At 42.4% G+C, this 22,312-nt stretch overlaps 1 protein-coding gene across 1 annotated transcript in view; it reads right to left on the reverse strand.

The window, feature by feature from the left end:
* Window positions 1-1,106: 1,106 nt before the first annotated feature.
* Window positions 1,107-22,312, reverse strand: part of ntsr1 (neurotensin receptor 1 (high affinity)) — a 33,443-nt gene continuing 12,237 nt past the window's right edge. Inside the window, exons 2-4 of the mRNA XM_006639631.3 lie at window positions 16,467-16,668; window positions 10,451-10,535; window positions 1,107-4,071 (exon numbers count right to left, since the gene is read on the reverse strand). Of these exons, the coding sequence (XP_006639694.1) occupies window positions 3,816-4,071; window positions 10,451-10,535; window positions 16,467-16,668 (543 nt within the window). The 3' untranslated portion in view covers window positions 1,107-3,815. The remainder of the gene's footprint in view (window positions 4,072-10,450; window positions 10,536-16,466; window positions 16,669-22,312) is intronic.

Here is a 22,312-nt window from a genome sequence, read left to right on the forward strand (position 1 = left end):
AGAAGGTTCTGAGGCTGCTTCTGTAGCATATGGGCTCTAGTTTGCAATATCCAAACAGAAAAGCCTCCTCACTTCAGTTGTAGCTGAGCTCTTGGTAGCCGAATTGATTTTTTTCTTAATTACACCAGCATAAAATTGATCCCAAACATTAGTCAACGGACTGTGTCCAAAGATTTCCAAAACCTGATGGGATGAATCTTTTGCGCAAGCCAGCGCCACTCCAAACTGCTCTGGCCCTTTCAGGCAAAGAGGGAGAACGTCGTGCAGTACATGGAGTTATTCCACATGTGCGGCGATGGAGCTGAACTTGCTGCCAGCGCTTGCCCCCACCAGGGGCTTGCGAATGGTGCTGATCTGTGCTAAAGCATTTCTCCGTACTCTGCAATCACAACATGGCATAGGATCGCCTCCCTCTCTGTGTGTGCGTTGCACATTGATGCCTAAAAGGCAGTGTTAAGAAAAGAGAATGTGCTGGTCCATAGATATGGAAAATGCCACTGAAAGCAATGAAGGTCAGCAGTTCCAGTTTCTATGGAGATGATGTTTTTTTTAAATCGTCTTCTTCCCCTGACGTTCTGTTTTGATTTATGATTTGTACATTTGTCCAGGCTTTGCCTTGGTATATCTCCCTGACTGAAGTCTGTAATGTCATCGTTTAATTTCTTGGTGGACTGCTTTAAAACAATAAACATAGTGTGCCTGCAGTACATCTATTTTGTGTACATTTGCACACACGTAGCATTGTACTTTATTTGTAGTACGGGCTGGTACTGTATGTACTGTATGTGTTGGCTTACAGATGTAAACAGTTTTCTTTTCATTGGGATGTGTAAGTAGCGCATCTTGTGCAATGGAGTGGTATTTAAACTTGGCTTTTAAAGATGTTTGGCCCACTTTTTTTTCCTCTGTTGGCAAACTCATCATTCCATTGTCACATAAATGAGATGATCGGCTTCTTTGCGGTTTGGCCAAAGAGCAGGCTGAGCCCCTTTCATTTAATTTGATTTGTTTTGGTTTTTAAATGCCCATCAACAGGCAAACTGCACTTTTGTACAGCTTCAGTCATCTTATTTTGGAAAATAAAGCGTTAGTCTTGATTAGAGTGAAAGAAATGCACATTTTATTGATACTTTGCAGCAAAACATAAGTGTCACATTGAACAACTGAAAACGAACAAGAAGTCTTTGCCTATATACAGAAGAGCCGTTTTACAAATTCCAAAATTATGTACAAAACAAGAGAATGGTAGACCACACTTTGTTAGGTTAAAGTTGCCTTATAATACTGTACAAAAGGATAAAGAGGTGAAGTGCCAATTTTGTCAGTGAATTCCAAACAGGTGTCAGTTGAGCCCAGTAGTGAAGGTCCCATTCTGCTTCACTGTAATCACACTTAGAGATTTCTGCAGTCTTCCTGCAAGAAAGCACTGCAGTTGATCTTCTAGGTACTCGGAGGAAAAACAGAATTATTGCCTTTGCAAATCTAGCTTCAGTATGAAATTTGGATTTTAATAGCAGGGATGGTACGATGCCTTGTCTTTGTCTGCCCTTTGTTTCTGCTTTCCTCAGATAATAAGGGCAGATCTATCCGCGGTGTGGAGGGGCGGTCAGGGCTCTGCGATCTGAGTGTGTGCTTGTGGGGTACTTCACTTCACATTGCTCACGTCAAATGCCCAGCTGAGTAAATGGGTACAGATGTGAGTCACTTTGGATCAAACCATAGGATAACATAATTATCAAGGTACCCTGGGCGAAAGTATAATCTGAGACTGTGCCTTTGGAGGTTTTTAAATGCCAGTTTGGGATTCCTCTGTTTTATGGAAAGACAAGACGCAGTTAAAGACACAAGTGCATGCATTACAGGATTACAACGCTGATTAGAAATGTCATTGACATGAACCTGCAGTGCCTCTGTTTTAAATGGGGGCGCTGCTCGATTGAAGTTTATCACAACAATAAAAGAATTAACTCCCAGAGAAACAGAGTACAAAACAGCAAAATATTCAAAGCACAGTAAAAGCAACAGTTCGGATAAAATAGACTTTATTTACAAGGTACAACAACATTCAGTTTGAGAATGGGTTTCTTCACATGGACAAGTGCTGCATTTGGAAAAGGGCACTGAGGGTCAGCGAACAGGGGCCGGTCACTTAGAGAGATGGGACTTCATTTTGATGTGTGATAACATGTAGGCTTATGTCTGCTGTAGCACTAGCTTGCGATTGTAACTTACCACACTACAAAAAAGCACTTTGACATCACCTGAGCTTTTGTCTTCACGTTGATGAATTCTGGGGAGAGGAGGAGGAGGTTCTCCAGTGACAGTTCATTGATGTTTTCTCATAAGTCGCTCTAGCAGTTCACAGGATTTTCACTTTTATTAGGTATGGGGGCGTCTGTCAGTGTCAGTTATTCAGCGTGAACGGTACAGAAAGCAGATAATTTCACCTACAGGGTGAAATGAAGCGAAACGTTAAATATTCTCTGCTTGAAGTAGCACCTCTTGTATCGCATATTCTCCTTGATGGATGCTTCTGATTTCTCTCTCCCGTCTTTCCTAGCTGATGCGGGTCAGCGCCTGTCTCGCTCCGAGTGTTTCACAAGAGTCTTTGCACTCGGGTGCTAATGGGAGGTGGAGACATCTGTGTCCGCAACACATGTGCTGTTTTCCCCCAAAAGCGAGAAGAGCATGTTCTCCTTGCAGTTAGATCACACCTCGCCCCCGTGTTTCCTTCAGAAGGGCTGACAGATGCCCTGCTCTTTTGAAGAGGGATCATCATGCAGCCTGTTGGCCGTGTGTGTGCGCGTGTGTCTGGACACCTCCCATTTGCAAACATTGGCTGGGTCATGGTAATTATTTACTTAACATGCATGTAATTCACGTGTCACTGCTCAATCTGAGAAAGAAAATGCATGCAAAGAAATGGCTTTTCTATGCTGCTATGCTGCAAAGCTGCAGCCTGCTTTGATCTTGAAAGCAGAGTAGAACAGAGAAGTTTACTAGGTGGGAAGATGTGCTGTACTTCTCTGGCTTAATATTGATCCCCTGTGCCTGGCTTCATGCAAACTGAAGCCAAATCCGCCATCCACGGGTTTGAAACTGGTCTCACTTGCTGTTGCATTATTGATATTGATAAAAGCCAAATTTAGTAAATCAATTTGAACCCATGTACAGGACATCAAAATGCATGAAGAGGAGTGAGAACAGAGCTTTCCTCTGTACTTGGTTTCTGATGAAAATGCACCTTGTGCACTCTGTATGGAGTGCATTGGAAATGCATGAGGTGATGATTTGCAGTTCTGTACAAAAAAAGCTTTGGCTAAAGAAAAAACTGTTTAAAATCTTGGACCAATGATGCTGTAGTGCAAGAGCTCTTGTGCTATAAGCTTATTTTACTGCACTTAAAAAGAGTCCATTTCAACAATGGGGTACAAAACTTTTCCTCCCCATTTTCCTTTGCAGTGCAGAATATATAAATAATCAAGTTAAATTGAATTTTATCCCAGCGGAATTGGAAACGTGGGATATTTTGGGTACATTGGCCATTGTCGACAAATTTCACTTACCCTGTCAACTCTTCAAGTGAGCTATACACTGGGAGGAATCCTTTTTTATGACTAGAACGTTCGCACTGGTTTCTGGGAAAGGCTCATGTCGCGGATCAGTGGATTCCTGGGACTGGAAACCGAAGCGTTAACGGATGATGGGCGCTCTCCAGACAAAGTGGCAGAAAGGACTGCATCTCTGTGCCGGTGGTCCTCTGGGATGTGTGTGTACAGGGGAAAGGGGTCCACGGTATTCTGGGCTGGAGAAGCCTAGTAAGTGGTCTCCTTGATCATATTGGTGGAGAAGGTGTGGTTGCTGGAGATGCTGTTGGAGTGTCTGGCCATTGCAGGCTGCTTCCTCCTCCTCCTCCTCTGGCAGGGCAGGCAGAAGAAGCTGAGCGTGGACAGGAAGATCTGCCTGTAGTTGGCCGACACGAGGTTGTACAGGATGGGGTTGATGGTGGAGCTCACGTAGAAGAGGACATTGGTCACCATGTAGAAATAGTGGTAGAAGTCGTACAGGAGGCTGAAACACAGAAGGGCAGCTTTCTCACCAATGTACTGCACGATCCAAGTTCACATCCAGCTATGCGTTTATGCGTTTTAGAGTAGTTATTTTTATCCAAAAGGATTCGGAAATACTTTACATAGAGGAGAGGAGACAGCAGCCACAAGTAGCGCCACAGCACAGCTCATCAGCTGGAGACCTGAGAAAGTGGTTCTCCAGTTGAATTATAGGGTAACTTTATGGAGAGTAGCGGAATGACCCCAGGACACTGGGGCGAACACCCCCACTCTCGTGAAAAGTGCAATGGAATTTTTAATGGCAAAATATTCAGGACCTTGATTTAACAGCTCAGAACAGCAGCTACTACAGCACTGTGTCCTCTAAAACAAAGGGAACCCTACGTCCAGTCCAGAGCATTGGGTTGTTGTCAGATTTCTCCTGTCCCTTTAATAACCAGGCACAACCTAGTTAAATCGTGCCGACAAAGGTGACTTTAAAATGGTAACAGTGCTGCCTATATGCAGTCTAGCTGTGGTGTTCCTGGTGAGGATCTTTTCCAGATCTGGACTCATTGAAGATTATTAAGTTGCGGTCCTCCGGTACAGGCAGATAGTAACGAGGGACTACTCTTGAGTCCCACAGAATGTGAGAACACTGCTACATCGTATTGGCTTAAATACCAGTCTAGGTTCTACAATATTACATCAGTGGAGCGTAAGACGTTCCACACGCAATACCCTTGTCTAGAGTCTACAGGGAAAGCTACAGGACTCCTTCCACTGCATTTCATACATTAACAATCACGAATAACTGCAAAAGAAAGACTCTTCTACACCTTGTCCTGGTGACATCAGTTTCTGTCAGTTTGCATTTCAACTGACTTCCCCATTACTTCTTTAAATCCCTATTGGAATTAAGGACGTGCTTGATTAGATCTTTTTATTGGTTCCAGCAGCTAATAAGTTGATTTAGGTGTCATGTTTAATTTGAATTAAAATGTGATCTGTGTGACTACTGTGTTTTTGAAAGAAAATAAAACTCAAATGGTTGGACAGATGAAAACATGATGTAACTCGCTCGTTCAGTTAAGAGATCAGTAATTAGGAGGTCAAATGGAAGAAATGCCATGAAGTGACTCTGATCTGGTTCCTGCAGGCTGGATTCAGGAAGCTCTCTTGTCAGTAAAATTTTGTACTGTGGTTCATGAAAGGGAAGTTCGAATAGCTGGCACCTCTGCTTTAGCTTTGCAATTGGCAAGTTCCCTGCATTATCTTACGATGCATGATGGCAAGACACAAACAGCAGATGTCACAAGTATAGACAGAACATACTGTACAATACCAGCGAAATGATTTTTTAGGCTAAAATTTGGATTTCATAATTTTCTGGAACAATGCTTGCTTTAGTCTACGAAATTGAAGCTTCCACTATTTCAGTCGATGTTGTCCAAGACACTACTCTTTTTTATCCCCTTTGATTCATCCTCTCCTGACTCTTGTACCTTTGCTGGAACTCTTGTAATTGTCTGCTCAGGTCAAGGTGAACTGATGCACTCGACGGTGGTTTCTGCAAGTGCTCTACTGACTTCTTGCTTCATGGGAGCTCACTGATTATTAAGCGTCATCATCAGCGCCTGCAGATCTTTAAACTGCGAAATGAAGATCGAGCCCCCCTTTTTTTCCTCGCTTTTTTCCCCCCTCCATCCTGCTTCAAAAGCAGCAGTTGCAGGTGTGGCAGTGAATCTCAGCCTGATGAACCTGCACAGGGCCTGGACCGTCCTCCTGCAGTGTTCACGCTGTGATCATGACTGGAGTAGAGTCAGCAGGGTACTTTTGATTTTGACACAGAATCATTTTTTTTATGCTGACTTTTACCTGGGGGGTGCAGATGTGCTGAGGGTTCAGGTCTAGTCTGAGGTAGTTAGCAAGACCAGTAGGAAAAAGTCCTGAATGTGGCATGGGTCAGACTCATGCTAATGAGGCTGATGCATTTGGGCCATTCTGAAACATGCCACTGCTGCTTTACAGCTCCCAACTTTGAGTCAACCCCCACCCATCATTCTATGTGGAGTTTGCATGTTCTTTCCCAATTTGTGTTTTTTTTTCCCCTGTCACTTCCTCCACAGTGTTGCTACTTTGGTCTGATCTCGATGTTTTTTTTTAAATATTTTTTTTGTCTTTGCCCTTTATTTATTGTAACAACGGGGAAAAAGCAGCATTGGTTTGTATCACGTTGACATTTAACAAAACTATTTTTTTAAAAAACCCGAAAGATGAACAAGTTGCATAATCATCAAGCTAATGGGAAAACGTGCACTGTTCTTATCTGACTCATGTCTCCAGCTGGCCCTTTCATGTGTGAAATACTTAGTTTTGCATTCATATTCGTTACCATAATGAATGGTCTGATCTGCAATAATAATTCCTTGATTTGTTTTCTTACTCAGAGCTGCTTTTGTCAAAGGCAGTGGTATTTTGAAAGGTGCCCTTTAAACCAGCCGTTTTAGAATCACTGTTCAAAAGAAAACCTGCACCTTCAAAGGTATTATTCTTCTGTGTGTATGTTTGTTTTTTTCATCGGGCCATTACAACATTTTAAAAAGGCCATTTCCGAAAACTCGAAAGCACTTCTGCTCTGGATCATTGCAGAAAGCCTCCTGCTGCTTCGCTCCTATTAGACCTGGTCACACCTTGCTGTGTCTAATCAGGCTGCCGCAGTCCTGACCTGGAGGCCCATTAGAGCTCTTTGGGATGCTGCCCGTGTTGAGATCTAACCCTCTGTGGCTTCTGTCCGAGCCACACGATGCCACAGTGTGTACTCTGGACAAGTGTGGAGAATTCCGGCCCTGCACAGGAATGTCTAATTGGGCTGCAGGTGCTGCTGATTGCTCAGAGCTTGCAGCACAGTCCTGGTTGACATCATTGAGAGCAACCAAAGAAATGTGATGCATTTACCGTGCAATCCTCTTTTTAATATATTCCAACGGGAAGCCCTGCATGCCTGCCACCAGCAGGTTTGGAACACGGTGCTGCTGGGGTAATGGCTCCTTCATAGCCTCAGAGTTTCTTTGCGCTTCTATATCTCCGCTGAGTGTCAAGATGGTTGTGCAGCCTTAAGTGAGAGGGGGCCGATGTCTTAGATCTAGCTCTTGTCCATAGAAGAAAGACAAACTGCTTAAAAGGTGAAACATGTAACATGCAGTCAGTGTGCGTCTTCTGGTGCCAAGTGTGCTGGCATTGTCACATTGGCGAGACAAGGACAGACCCCAGAAGTGTGAAACACACCCGCGAAAGGCTGGCATTGCCAGCGTCGTTACACTGAGTCGCTACACTCAATCTGGTGTGATTTAGCTGGATTCAATTCACACAGTCTGGATCTTTTTCTAGACATTGCAAAGTGCTGCCTTAGGTTCGTGGTGCAAAAGAAGTCACTTGACCACAAGTTCAGTGGCGATCAAAAGTATAGAAATAAGTGTATTTACTCTGAACTCTGGAATGAAGGTGTGCAATTAAGGTGCTCATTCAACTAATCATGAGAATTATTAAAACAATTGTTGCACTGGAGGCCATTTAAGTGCATCAAAGCAAAGGGGGTAAATACATATACAATCAATTACTGTATTTTCTGTATTATAGAGGTACTTAACTAGTTTAAGAGGATCTGTAGAATTTTGTTTTCACTTTGGCATTATGGAGTGTTTTGTGTCAATCAATGGCAAGAAATCCCAATTAAATATATTTTATTCTGTATCATGAAAAAGTCCAAGAAGGGGTGAATACTTTTGATAGCCACTTTGTTATTGTTCAGTTTTGTTTGTATGATGGCAGTCATGTCATCTTGTCTATAATCATGTATTGTTTAGTATTAATCTTGGTGGAGCTCTAGTTGTTTATTACTTCTTGGCTAACCCAGGTTATTTCCCATCTGGAGTCTGCACAGCAGATTACTCTTGATCAGTTGTGTTTTTCATCTTGTCATTTTTAGATCTATTTCACATTTCCTGAATAAAATATAACCTTGTCCTGCTACATTAATTCTAGTTGTTGTCTTACATTTCCCTTGGGTTTTTTACTTTCAAAATTAAATAAATTCCTGCATTTTTTGGATCCTTAACAATGAGAGCTGTCAATCACAAATTACAGTGGGAAAGTGGTCATTTAAAACAGCGGTGCCCTGTGCTGCCCTCAAGGATAATTGGATTGAACCTGCTGTAGGAGATGGTCAAATGAAAAGGGCTTTGGTTCACATTTTAAGTGCAGTAAAGTAATGCTGTCTGTGGGGAAAAATAGAAGGTTGTCTTGTGTTTTCCCCCATGAATGTTACTTTTAACTAATAGTCTAACATTTTCAGCTCAGCCAACTACAGAAAGATCTAACTAGTTATGGGAGCAGTGAAGCAGATTTGTGATAATCATGGCATCTTTTAAAACACAATGGATATGGAACATCTGACGTATTGCATTTAATTTATACTGCACAACAAAATAATAATAATAATAATAATAATAATAATAAACTTTTATCTAGCACCTTTAAACGTGGCTTCTCAAAGCGCTTAAAATCTCGATTGAAGGTTCCAACACGGACCTGCAGGCTGAAGTACACGTTGCACAGACTGAAAGTTTCTTTTTTTCTGAAGCAGGAGGAATGGTGGAAAAAATATTCCATTGTTTGTTCCATTTGAGGGATGCACACTGTGAACCTAAAACCTTTTGAAAGTCTTGCAGTGTTCTGAAACATTAGCCCGACTGGTGCACCAAACATATGACATACAGAGAGATGTTAACTGAATTGTCTCAGCACTAACATTTAGAGGACTTGTTGGCCTTCACCCAGGTCGGCCATTCAATACCACTTGGTGCCAGATAACAGTTGATTCCTAAGTTCTCTATTAGCCTATAGGCTTAAAACAAACTGGATCGTGGGAAATAGTTTGGCAGATTCTAGTATGCATGCTGTGCCGAAGAACGTTGCATGGAGGACAGGTTTCCCCAGCATCTTTGCCATTTTCCCTTTGGTGACGGTAAGCAGGATAGATTGGTTGCATGCCGACCCTGGGAGGTTGTGGAGATATATGTGGTGCAGTTTGGTTTGGGAGGCCGAAGGCGAGATGGGGTGACAGGGCTCGTGGCCTGGTTAACGTCACTGGGACAACAGAACCACAGAGGCAAGGCCGTGTTGAGAGAGAGCAGCTGCCGGTGTGTGCCACAGCCGTCTCGGCAGACTGTGACAAGAATGTGAAAGGACAGGCTCAGCATTAGCCCAGGAGTCAGAACCCGAGAGCAAATGGAAAGGCTGACCAGCTCTGCTTAATGTAATATCATTCGTTTCATCTACTTAGAGCTGAAAATATACTGGGTGCTTGGCAGACAAATAGGACGAGCAGCAATTAATCGGTTTATTTCTGTCACAGATGTAATAACCATAATTCAGGCAATCTTGTCCTCTTTTTACTAGACCTTTGAAGAGTAAATGAAGTGATTAACGGTGGTCTGTTAATGCAGCAGAAATCGGAGAGGTTCAAAATGTTTGTTTTAATTCAATGCAACAAAATATCTAATTTAGACTGTTGGACAATGTGACACTCTTGGACCTAGAATAATGTTCTTTTTCTTTCTTTTCAGCTGTATAATTGACATTTTTCTGCTCTTACAGACTCTCAGTTTGGAATAGTCTGTCCTGTACAGCACAGGGGTCATGGCCTGTGTATCATTAATCCAACACACCTGCCTGCCTGACTACTGGAAGGATTGGAGCTTCTGTCACTACCTCCTGTCTGTATTTTTAAAAAGGCATCCAAATTCTAGTCTCATTTATACAGTAGCAAGCCCCTGATAACAGTTGATATGGCAGAGTAATTTCTTTCATCCTTGCATCTCTAAACTGCATGTCCTTTGAGAAACAAAGCTATTCATGAGACGTCCTGAGGTTGAAATAAGATCAAAGACAGTCGCTTTTTCTTAACTCTGTTCAGCCTGAGCTGAACTTACAAAGGCTGTTAGGCCAAATTGCATTTAGCTTTAAAAATCAAGTAAGTTATGTTATATATGTATATAACCATCATACCAGGTCTTTAAATCTTGTTAAAAGTTAGCATTAGTAACATTGAATAATTGTTTTTCGTTTTTTGCAAAATTTGTGTTGGATGTTATGCTTTGTTTGCCTTGAGTATAAACCTTTTCCTTCTAAGAAACAGAGCAGCACCGAAACCACAGACTTAATCATGTTGCATTGGTTTCCAGTTCTCGAACTCGATGTCTTAACAAACCCTTGGTTATCTGTCACCCCCTCCTTTAGTCTGAAGTAGCCTTTCCTCTCTGCCAAGGAGGGTCACCAAGAACAACTAATAATGCTGTGTAGCATGGCCAGCATCTCCAGCCTCTTCCAGGAGCACTTACTCTGTCCAGTGGGTCACGTAGCAGTACATGAGACGCCGAATGTGATAGGGAAGCCAGCAGACCACAAACGCTATCACCACAGCTCCTTAAAGGAAGGAAAACAAAGGAAATATCAGATTGTGGAACAACTGGCAGAAATTCCTTCTCCTGTGTGTTGTGTGAGAATCCTTTCCTGTCTAGACTTCAGTGTCTTTACACTAGTCATTTTTAAAACCTGAAGCCAGGAGGCCATGCACCTGTCTTTCTCACTTGTTTGCTGGTATTTAGTCAAGCTGAGGTTCTTGCCCAGCTGCTTTTGGAAAGCTCTGATGGTGTCATCTTCAGCAACGTGGTCGTTTGGACATTCGGCAACCTGACACCCATATTCAGTTCATGCCCGGAACCCGTACGCTTAGAAAGAGAAAAAAGGAAACATGCAAACTCCTTGAATGTCTGCTTCTGTGCCAGGTGTCCCTTTAAAGGCCCCCCAGTGTGCCCTCAGGGTCCTGCTCTCCTCTGACCACAAGCACACGGTCCGCGTTATCGATTGGTTTCTGGCGCGGATGCTTGCCTGTAATAGACAGGCTTGTTCGTACAGCACACCCCACCCTGCACGGTCATTTCCTTGCTCAAGCGTTTGAAGTGACCTTTAACTTTAATAAAATAAGGCCAGAAACTGGGCGTGTGGCACAGTCATAGCTGATGGTAGAGTTTCAGCAATAAACTTGATTTAAAATAATTGAATGCTGTTTCCTTTAAAGTAAGCTGATTAGGGCTTTTTGGACTATCGCATCCTATTAGGTGAAATACAAAATGTCTCTCAACCAGTTGTTAACCAAGCCTGCTGATCCTTCAAGAAGGGGAGTCTTTTCTCCTTTACTAAGGAGTTTTTGGTTCCTCTCCCCCGTTGTCTTCTGGTCTACTGTTCTGTATTCACAAAATGTATGATTACTTGCATTAAGCGCCATGGGGCAACCTTGTTGCGAAAGGCACTGCATAAAAATACATTGAATTGAATTGAATTATGCTGTTATGCCTCATCAATTGTTTTGTGGGCAGAAGGGTTTCATAACAGCTCTTGGGCCTTGAGTTCCAGGTTAGGTTCTGGCCTGGGATCCTGTTTACATGGAGCTGCTTGATTTGTTCTCTGGTGCTCTGGTTTCCTCTCCCCTCCCCTCTCTCAACCGAGAGAGGACAGATGTGTTAGATCTAGCTCTTGTCCGTGGAAGAACAAAGACAAACTGTTTCAAATGTGAAGCACAAGTAACATGCAGTCAGTGTTGGTCTTCTGGTGCCAAGTATGCTGGTGTTGTCACATTGTGGTGTCAGGAGTGGGATGTCACCAATGGGATGTACGTACCCCAGTGGTTTGACAGACTGTTGTGACCTGGCTAACTGGTGCCTTTCAGTGGTCACATAAGGCGCATAAAGGGCATGTCAAGTGCAGGCCTATTCTAATGCACGGAAATATTTTGCAATATACATAATTATGTTGCTGTAATTGGTGGTATGATGGCGCATATGGCGCTATGAGGCCAAAGAAGTTAGCACTGCTGCCTTGCAGCACTGGGGCCCTTGGTTCAGGGGTGCTATCTGTGTAGAGTTTGTACGTTCTCCCTGTGTTCACGTGGGTTTCCCCGGGGTGCTCTGGTTTCCTCCCACAGCCCAAAGACATGCTAGTAGGTTAATTGGCTTCTGGGAAAAATTGGCCGTGCTGTGGGTGTGTGTCTGTGTCTGTGCCCTGCAACAGACTGGCGCCCCCTTCAGGGTGTACCCCGCCTTACGCCTGTTGTTGGCCGGCACAGGCTCTGGCTCCCCCGCGACACTGACTTGGATGAAGCAGTTGGAATATGAATGGATAGATGGTACTAAATCTATCAGTCTAGGCGTGCTGCCTTTATATTCTGGCTGGTTTCAATGCTGCATTTCTTTGTTGCTTTACGCCAGTGCACAGCCTTCTTCTGGTTGTCTGCAGAGAGGCAGCAAACTCATTCGCATTCAGCAGTCATTCCTCCCAAGATAAAAAGGTGAATGCATTGTAGCTTTGAAAACCGAGTGCAAGATCTTATTTCCCGAGAGGCATTTCATTCTCCCACTGAGTGTGTTGAAGCAGATGGACCACATCCTCATAAATTTCGAGAAGTGCTTCAGAGAAGGTTCATCCTGATATGAAATCAAAGATTGTTTTATTGGACATGTTTTATTTTTGCAGCTGTTTTCAGGATAGAGGTTGGAAAAATCTCTGGGTTTGAAATACCTTGAGTACAGCCCTGCGCCCTGAGAGGCAGAAATGGTGACAGAGATCCTGGGGAGGTGGGTTGAGATCTACAGATCCATGGAGGAGCTTCAGGAAAAGGCAACAGAGGGGCAGAAGTGGTTTATAAGAGCAGCACACAAGTTCTTCTATATTTGCTTTATTCTAATAAACAGGCAGCCTTGCTCTAAAATGCTCTAATGCTGTAGCACTTCCAGGATCTTTCCATAAACATCCAAGATAGCATGAGATTTATTAAATGAGAAAGTATTCTATACGTTACCAACATACCATTCGAGCCCCAACTTCTGTAAGTCATTTTTGTTTGCAGTCGTATAAAAGAAATGATAATCTCAAGATTGGATACTATGCATCAGAGGTCTGGAGCTTTTGCATTTCCACGCTTTCTATCAAATTTGAAGTCCATAGTGCATATCCACTGGGTAACAATGCCCAGATTCCAGATTCCTCTTTCATGAGGCATAAATTGGGCATTGAGAGAAAAATTAATGGGCAAAAATAGCTAAATTCTCCAAAAAGAATGCACTGGCAAAAGTTTTCTGTTGCACCTGTGATCTGTTTCCTCAGAGCTTAAGTTGAACTCTGTCCTTCTGGCTGTCTGTGAGCTCAGGCCCGTCTGCAGGAAGCAGTGCATTGATAGTAGATCACCACTAGGGGGTGGGGTTGGGCCTAGTGGACTAGGAAAACTGGCTTCTACTACTCTACTCCCCAGAAACATGCAGGCTTGCAGTGACATCAGTGAGAGACGGACTGTTCCTCCAGTTGGTGCCAAGCCTCCTGTTGATCGCTGTAGAGCTCAGATCTCCCACAAGGGAAATGGCTCTGTACAGGCAGGTTCGAGGAATGTCTGACCATGCTTGTGCTTATGTACACAGTCATAGTTTGCTTACAGGAATTGGCTCTGACTCCCCCTTGACCCTGAATTGGAAGAAGGAGTTAGAAAATGGCTGGATGGATGCACTTCTGTGTCCCTGGAAACACAGGCAGGATATTACTGTTAACCTGTGTGCCACAGTGAGTTGTGTCTTTGAGGCTTGGGAAAAGATGCTGGAAAAAGTCCACAAAGCCCATCGCCTGCACAGAGGCTTGCCGACCTTGAAACAGAGGACGAACTTTCATCTTTAAAGTTACATCTGAAGAAATGTAACTTACAGCAGCGCACGAGAAACACGAATTTGCTTTTTACATTCCAAATGAGAAAGAATGAGATAAGAAAATGTCAGCCTGTGGCCACTGGCATGCCTTGATGTGTGCTTGGGAAACAATGCTAACAGATGGTGCTAGCAGCAATATGTAAGACGGCACACGTTTACCATGAAGAACAGATCAGTCTGAACGCTGAAATGCTCAGAGGTCTGCGACGCATGTGAGACGGTTTATTCAGGGGTTCCCTTGCCAATGTCTAGCAGCTGTCATGTGTGTTTAACAGAGCTCTGCGCCTTCAAAAGCAACACAAAACAGAAGGTGCTTCCGTCACTCGAATCCGTCTTTATTACGGGCCGTGCCCTTGAATTTTATAAGCTCCACTACAAGCATAGTTTCAACAGTCGACTGCCAAGCAGAATCTTCTCTTGGAAATGTGAACCACTTTTCATTCATTGCTTTCAAGTAGCAGCTGAAAAACTATGGATCTCCGCAAACAGAGCTATTAACACGACCTGCGAAAGAGACAAGGCCACTCAGCCTGTCAAGTGGAGGGACCTTGTGCGAAAATCAGTAGAAGCCATCACAGTACATGATGATCCGGAAAGGTAATGGTCAGTTTGCTGATTTTCGACATGATTTCAACATTTTTATGGACTCTGAGTACCTTCTTTAGTTGGAAGAATGCAGTCTTATAGTGAAATGGCAGCCTTGAATTGGCAAATTAGCTTTTGCGCTTGACAGTACTTAAATAAAATTGCCACTGGGGTTAGCAGTAAATGGGTCGCAGTGTAAGCTGTCTTCCAATGTACATGAAGGCTTTTAAAGTAAAAGAAGCATAAAAATGAATGAATCACAGAACAAATAGAGCTTCCTGCAGTATGATTTATTACTCCTCTTGCAGCATTAGAATGTACTGTATCCTGGGGGTACATTTATTTCTCAGCTGCTTGGCTTATTTTTGCTATAAGGTAAACTCAACCTCCAAAAAGTCCTTTCAGCATGATCGGCAGAGAGACGCTAATACACTCCCACACAGTAGCCTGGAATGGCCCTGAGATACAATGGATGAAAATTGTATCTCACATTGTGGGTTCACAATGCAATGAAGGATATTGTCAAGGCATCTAGATGTGTCCAAGCAAGTGTTGCAGCATTTTGCAACCGTTTTCATGCGGTTTGTGCAGCTGGAGATGATACTGAAGGGGTTCTCACCTGGTTCTCTGAAGTGAATCCTGATTTACATTCAAGTTGTGCAAAACTGATGGACCTCAGCATGCTCTCGTGATGATAACTTGTGTTCAAAGTACAGTGCAATGTCCTTTGAGGAATAATGTATCTTTTCATGTTGCATTTCATCTCTAAAACTGATTTGGATTTGCATTCATTGCTAAAATGCAAAACACTGATGTTTTTACAGTGGAAGAGGGCGGTACGCGGATACAAGATGGCGGTTCTTGTCTAAACCACATTTCCCAGAAGGCAGTGTAGGAATAAGTTGCCATCCTCAGTCACATGACGTTGGAAGAAGACAATTGGTTGGGTGACATCTAAAAGTGTAGGTTTCCATTGTCGGTCTCAGTCTGTTGCCTAAGCAAAGCATGAGATCTTTTCGTATGCACAGCACCAGTGGGAAGAGAGAGGGAAGAAAGTGTCCAACCAACTGTCCAACTTGTGGAGCTTGGGATTTCCTCAGTTATTTTGGAAATTGGTTTTGCCAATGTTCCAATGATCCCATCCAGCTGTACCTTAAAGGGAGCCAGGGTATTGGCTTCAAAAACCTGTTCCATAATCCCACAACCCTTTATACTCATAGGTGATTTATAACGCCACACCAGCAATCATGTCTGTCTTAGGCTTGGTGGAATACTGAAACAGAACCATAGCTTTTTAAAAATCCTTTTAAAACCACATTTCCAGGACTGCCGAGCTCAACACTTCCTTTTATCAATTTGCTGTCAACTGTATCTTTCCTTGTCTTTAAGTAGTCTATAACATCTGACGCACCAAAGGTCTAATGTGCAGGACTTTGGATTTTGGGTGTGAGCGTTTCAGCTTCACAGGTCCAGCTCCTGGAATTGATTCCAATTCGGGGCGCCTTGTCGTTGGGTTGTGGAGGTCACATGTTCTCCACTGGTTCCAATGTGGCTGCTCCGGTCCCACCCCCTCCTATTGACATGCAGGTTTGGTGTGATTGGCTACTTTAAGTTCTTCCTTTCCAGGAGGAGTCTCTCAATGCAATTTCATACTCCTGGGGGACTTTATTCTCAATGCAAGCAGTGCCAACTGTACCAGGACTACAGAGAAACTGACATTGGAGCGCGATGGACACCTCTCATTCATGGCTGCCCTGATGAATTGATCTCCCTGGGATGTCGCTTACTCTAGGCCCCCCATTTTCAGGGGGAGTTTCATATGCTGGGACCAATCACTAGAGCCTGGTGAACCAAATTAAAACCAAACGTATCTGTGGCCGGTCTGATGATTTCATCTCCTGTGATCACCAGCATAGAAGCTGACGTGCAGATGTGGGAGAGTCGCTGGTTGTTTTCCTGCCGCCTAACGCCAATGCATTGAACTACCAAAGAGAAGGTAGTTCTGGGGGTTAGGGCTACTTACTCAAGACCTTGACGCCGTGCCGGAGAGACTGCACTCGGCTGGGCTCCACGGCCACACTCAGTATCGTGGCGTTTCCTCCGCTGGCACTGACCCTGCTGTCTTGGGCGGCCTGCTTGAACATCTCGATGAGCTGGTTGGCAATGATGGAGTTCAGCACGGATATCACAACCATGGGGAAAATGAAGGACAGGAATGCATTCACCTGGATAAGGAGAAGAGCAGAACTTGATTAACGTGCTTGGCCACGACTGGCTCCGCAGTGCTGTACGCCCCACGCTGATTCTGAAGAGTACTGAAAGCAAGGGGGTAAAAACAAGTCAGCAAGCTGCCCTTTTCTTCTCAAACTGTTCAGATACAGTGGCCCCGATCGCTTCGTAAGGTGTTTTTCTTTTTATAAAGATGTTAAATACGTCCCTGCAGCCTCATCTCTGACCGGCATTCACGGATTTGATATCAAGCCTGTTGGTATGAAAAACATTTCTTACTTTTTCGGGACTTTTTAAACTTTACTTTTTGATCTCGGCACAGTCTTCCAGTTTCATCTGATGCCTGTGACTCAGAAGTTGTGGATCAGTGATATTTAAAAATAACTCCGCAACATATAATAGAGAAACATAGATATGCACCACAAATACTGTATCTGGGAGATATAGTGTCATTGACTTTAAAGCATTGATTAGATATACTGTTTTATAAACAATAGACTGATTTGGTTTTCTGGGTTTGCTCAAAATTTCCTATATCTGATTCAGGCAAAAAAGTAATTTTTAATGTGTTTTTTTTTTTGTCTTTAACGTTGATGGTGGTTAATGTTTTTAGTTTGCATCTTATGTCTAAGAAAACAATTTTTCACATTATTTTATTGTATTTCATTTCTTAAATCTAACAATGTATAATTAACAGCCTTTATTGAAAAAAAATTATAGTAGGAAAGGGTTACTAATTATATAGTGTTATTAGAAAGTAAGAATGAATCGTCAAAATATATTTAATCTGTCAGGCATGTTTTTGACTACTGTTCTTGTCATTCCGTCTGTGTGCAAAGTTACAGCAGAAAACAGCATGAATTTTGTCCTTGTTCTATTGTGAAATAACTTTAAAAATAACTGATTAGACAGCTGTTACAAAAAGAATTCAATTATTTCTGGCAAGTTATAATTAAATTATCAATGGCATTTAGCTGCATCATAAGAGCAAGCTTTTATCAGCATAAGTCAGAAAACTCAGAAGGAAATTTGTAACAATAATTCTGATGTAAATTCAGGGAGGAAATTGACAAAAATAACAACTGCCAAATGTTTATTCAAGCGCACATCCATCATTAACACATAGAAAAATCACCTTCAATCAATTATTATTCAATGCAGCATACACATACTGAATATAGAGTGAGAAAAGTCTTTCATTTTCTAAAGCTCTCAAAGATTATAATGCAAAACTTTGAAATTCAAAACTGACTTTTTATTTGAGTCACAAATCATTTCCCTTAGAACTGTAGAACAGTGGCTCAACACCAATGTAAGCGCCTAGCACTCCTAAACTATAAACTATACACGGAACGTACCAAGATGCAGTATAAATTTATTTTATTTGGTCCAAGGTGTTCATGAAGTAAAAGATTACAGCAGGACAGGCTGTGATAAAGTCACTTTTCCATTCTCGCAATCTTACAAACAAAAACATGTACGAATCCCAATAATGCACACAATACATAAAACAGCTGGTTCAGCGTTCTTGGAATGATTAGGCTGTGCTGATTTCTCATTTTGTTCATCAAGGCAAGGTACGTTGACACCAGTGTGTGCCTGGGTCAAAGATTAGATGTTGGCGTGTGATGTTCACTTCGTTTCGGATTTGCAAGTCAGATGGCGCCGTGTGAATGTTCATGTCTTTCATGTTATCATTCAGGGGGTAGAGTGAAAGTCCTGACTGAGGGACCCTCACCGCCACCTTCCAGATCGCAGCAGGTTCCCTTTGAAACAGACGATTCACAGTCGAAGTCGAAACCAAGACAGATCAAAGAGGAAAAGCGTGAGACTTCTGAGAAATTCAAATACTGTACATCTCATCTGATTGCCAACTTAACGAGGGAAGTCAAATCCTCTAATTAGACAGACGAGGGTAAACCGAGACTTTGAAATTATTCACGGTAGACTTTATAAAGTCGTACAAAGTCAGGCTTCAAAATGCTTAATTCTAAAGCTGAACTTAGTACCAAGTGGGGCGGAGCGGTGGCTCTGTGGCTCAGGATCTGCGCCTGTGACTGGAAGGTTGTTTCGTCAAATACCGCAACCAGCAGAGGAATCCTACTCCCTTGGGCCCATGAGCAAGGCCCTTAACCCCAGCTGCTCCAGCTGTACAATGGCTGACCCTGCACTCTGACCCCAAGCTTCTGTGTGTCTGTGTGTCTCATAGAGAGCAAGCTGGGGTATGCAAAAAGACAAATTCCTAATACAAGAACTTGTATATAGCTAATAAAGTGATCTTATCTCTCTCTCTCTCATCTTATCTTAGGCTCTCGTTTGTCTTCCAGAATTCTGCAGCACATAGTTATGCATTTCTAAAGGTTTCATAAAGAAATGTTTTCCAAGATCAATACTTCTGAGCTGTGCTGGAAATAGTGCAGTTTCTTGAATATATATATTCAAAATATATTAGTATGTCAGTTCAGGTGCGATGGACAGCTTTTTATTTGCATAATCTTATTAGGTTTCAAAGTAGGCAGTGGGCAGCAGGGTACAGTCGAGCGTATTTTAAAATATTCATGAGATTTCCAATATCAACACTTAAAACAATGTTGATGCATAGAGACTCAAAAGTGCTTGTGTTTATACAATATGTTCATTTTCTTCCAGTGGGCAGGAGGAGTGTGTTTTTATCAATGTGGGCATAAACTATACAGCTAAAATTAATCAGTGTAACATTTAGGGGAAAAAATATTTTTGTGTAAGATTAGTGTTTTATCCGTAATTTTACAAAATTATGCATCCTGGTAACACCAGAGCACAGTGAAGGACTTCTAGAATGGATCGTCATGTATGACTTCATGAAGATCATACCCGTAGGAAAATCACAGCAGGGTTTTGCCTGCTTTGAGTCACCTTTGTGACATTAACAAAGGGTAAAAGCGTGACAATAATGAGGGATTTTGTGACATGTTGCAGATCTGACATGTTCCTTTCAGGACATTTAAAAATCACCCCCGTTCAGAGGCTGGAAGAAAATACATCACTGCGCTGGTGAAGCCGAGTCTTTGTTCCATACTCCTGCAACATTTGGGGGAAAGAAGAGCCTTCTGTTGTCACCACTTCATTTACTCTTGTGCCCTCTAGTTCATGTGTCGTGGTTCAGTCTGGAGAAATCTGATGGGATCACCTTGTCAGTGCTTTTGAGGATTTTGAACACTTGTAGCAGTCTGCCTTGCAGTCTTTTGTGTTCAGGAATGAAAAGGTTGAGCCCCAGAATGTATCTGTATCCGCAGACACTGTGCAGCCACTGTAGAAAGTTTGCAGTGACTGCAGAGTATGGCTGGATGCATGTACTGTAAGCCTGCAGGCCAGCACACGCAGTTAATAACTCACATGGTTTATTGCTTCCATACTGTGGCAGCACTTTGAAATGTCAGGCCTTGTTTGTTACTGGAGCATTTATTAAAATTAAAGAGTTTCTTTATTGATGAGTTTTCCATCTCGAGCTCTCCACCTCCATCCCCTCCCATCTCTGGCTATAATTATATTTTGATGTCTAATTATTGCTGCCAGGCCCTTTAAATCTGTTGTGGGTTAGGGCTTGATCTAGAGGCAGGGGAGGGATGGTGAAGAATTGTGTTCGGTGGTCTGGAGAAAACCACTCGCATCAATTTTAAATTACTGTTTAGTTGTGCAGCTGTGCATTCTAGCAATAACCACAGCCTATTTATTCCAGGACATTTTGTGCCTACAGTTTAAAAAAAAAAAATAATTAGCTGTTTTCTTATAGCTCATACTCACTCCAACCCAATGTAACACCCATTTTAATCTCTAGTCTTTCAGATTTCATGTTGATTTAAAACCTCAGCCTCCCTCCATTATTGTCTCTATTACAAGTGGATCTTAAGTGTTGTCACTGTTTACCTCTAATACTAATTCAGAGCATAAGGATCCTCTGAAGCACGAGCCAGGCTAGATCTATTTATTAAATATTAATCATTCAAATGTTTTGGTATAAGGCGGCAAATCCTTTACCTCTTTTAAGCAATACTCGGTCAATTAAGTTTGAATGTCTGCTCTATAGGGCCTCACCTCATTTATTTTGTGTACTGTATCACTCTGTGAGGTGACTGAACTTGCGTTTTTGCTTTTAGGGCCTTTTGCGTTCGAGGGAACCCTTTCAGTGTGAGGGGTGTGTGGATTGTAGGGCCTGCCAGCCCAGTCAGGCCCAGCTGTCAAACAGAAGAGTTTGTAATGCCAGGCACTGGGCTTCACTAGCCGAGTCTTTCAAAGTAGGTTATTCTTTTTGAAATATCTCATGAAATGCTCTCATCTGCCTGCTCTTAAAAATATGAAGAAGAACAATCAATCTTGTTGCGTCATTTATGTAAGAAAAATGGGACATTTAAAATATGAACGACAGGGAGTCTGAGTATCTCCAATGTGCTAAAAGTCTGTCTCTCAGCCTTTGATGTGGTGAGTATTATCACTTTGAAGGGAGATGCTTAATGCAGCCACAGTTTTTAATGTGCTGAAGCTCATCTAGCCCAGCTTGTCTTTTTGCTACATAACTGCAGTGTATTACTGATTGGAAGATTCGGGGAAAACGGACACTAATTTTCTCAAGTTTAAATTGTTTAATTAATTTTATAAAGAGGTCCTTTGATGAAATGGAGAATTATATTAATGTAGAAATTTTAATATGTTTACATTTTCATGAAAGGTGGAAACAATAATGTCCCTTCTTGAATACAAAAAAATAAATATGGAAATATGGAAGAATTGAGCAAAATATCGCCTAGGTTTGAGGATACATGAAAGTTGTCCCTGTGTGTTAAGTTAGGGGGTCTAATAAACCCTAGAATATCTTTTAAAACGTGTATTGCTAAGATTAAGATGGCAAGCATAAGGTGGTGCTGACAGCTAAACACGATACATCTGTGATGACTGTAATTAGCACTATGAACTATGGAAGCACATTGCTGCCACCAAGGAAAAAAAATCCCTGCCCTTATCTCCTAATTAGGAGAAAATGATCTTGTAATGACGAGATAGTAAGGCTCGCGTTCAGTGCACAATGTTACAGGTTTTACACACACTGAGGTGATCATTGCTATCTCGGAATTACGGGGTAAGGGTGAGAATAGTTTTTCCCTTGGTGGCTGCAGTGCATTTCCGAAGCGAAGAGGTCAGGAAAACTTTTCTTCTATTTTAGGAGGGTGACGGCAATCTATAATTCTATGGTCTGCAGCACAGGGAGTCAAAAATGCATTTAACCATTTTGTTTATCATCTGATACTGTACATTTGCATTAAACATTCAGTCGGTTCAGTGCGAGTGCTGCTGTCTCTCTGCATGGATGAACAGGAGCTGACATTTCCCTTTGAACTGGGACCAGCGGAGGTCGGAAACAGCTGGATGCCCCAAGCTTCTTTCAGTTGGCTTAGAACTACTGTAGAATGAGATTCTCAGGTGAATTAGCTACTCACATCCAAACGAGCTCCATGGGCCAAATGTCCTCCTCTTGTTTGCCCAACATTTTATATTCTTCAGATACAGCCGCTGTTTCGGACTTTTGTGTTCATCATCTGTTGTTTCCATAGATACTGGAGTGCAACGATGAATGGGCGATGGGGAGCATCTCCATGGTTAAGTGAA

This window comes from Lepisosteus oculatus, chromosome 16, assembly GCF_040954835.1.
Source record: "Lepisosteus oculatus isolate fLepOcu1 chromosome 16, fLepOcu1.hap2, whole genome shotgun sequence".
Classification (NCBI taxonomy): domain Eukaryota; kingdom Metazoa; phylum Chordata; class Actinopteri; order Semionotiformes; family Lepisosteidae; genus Lepisosteus; species Lepisosteus oculatus.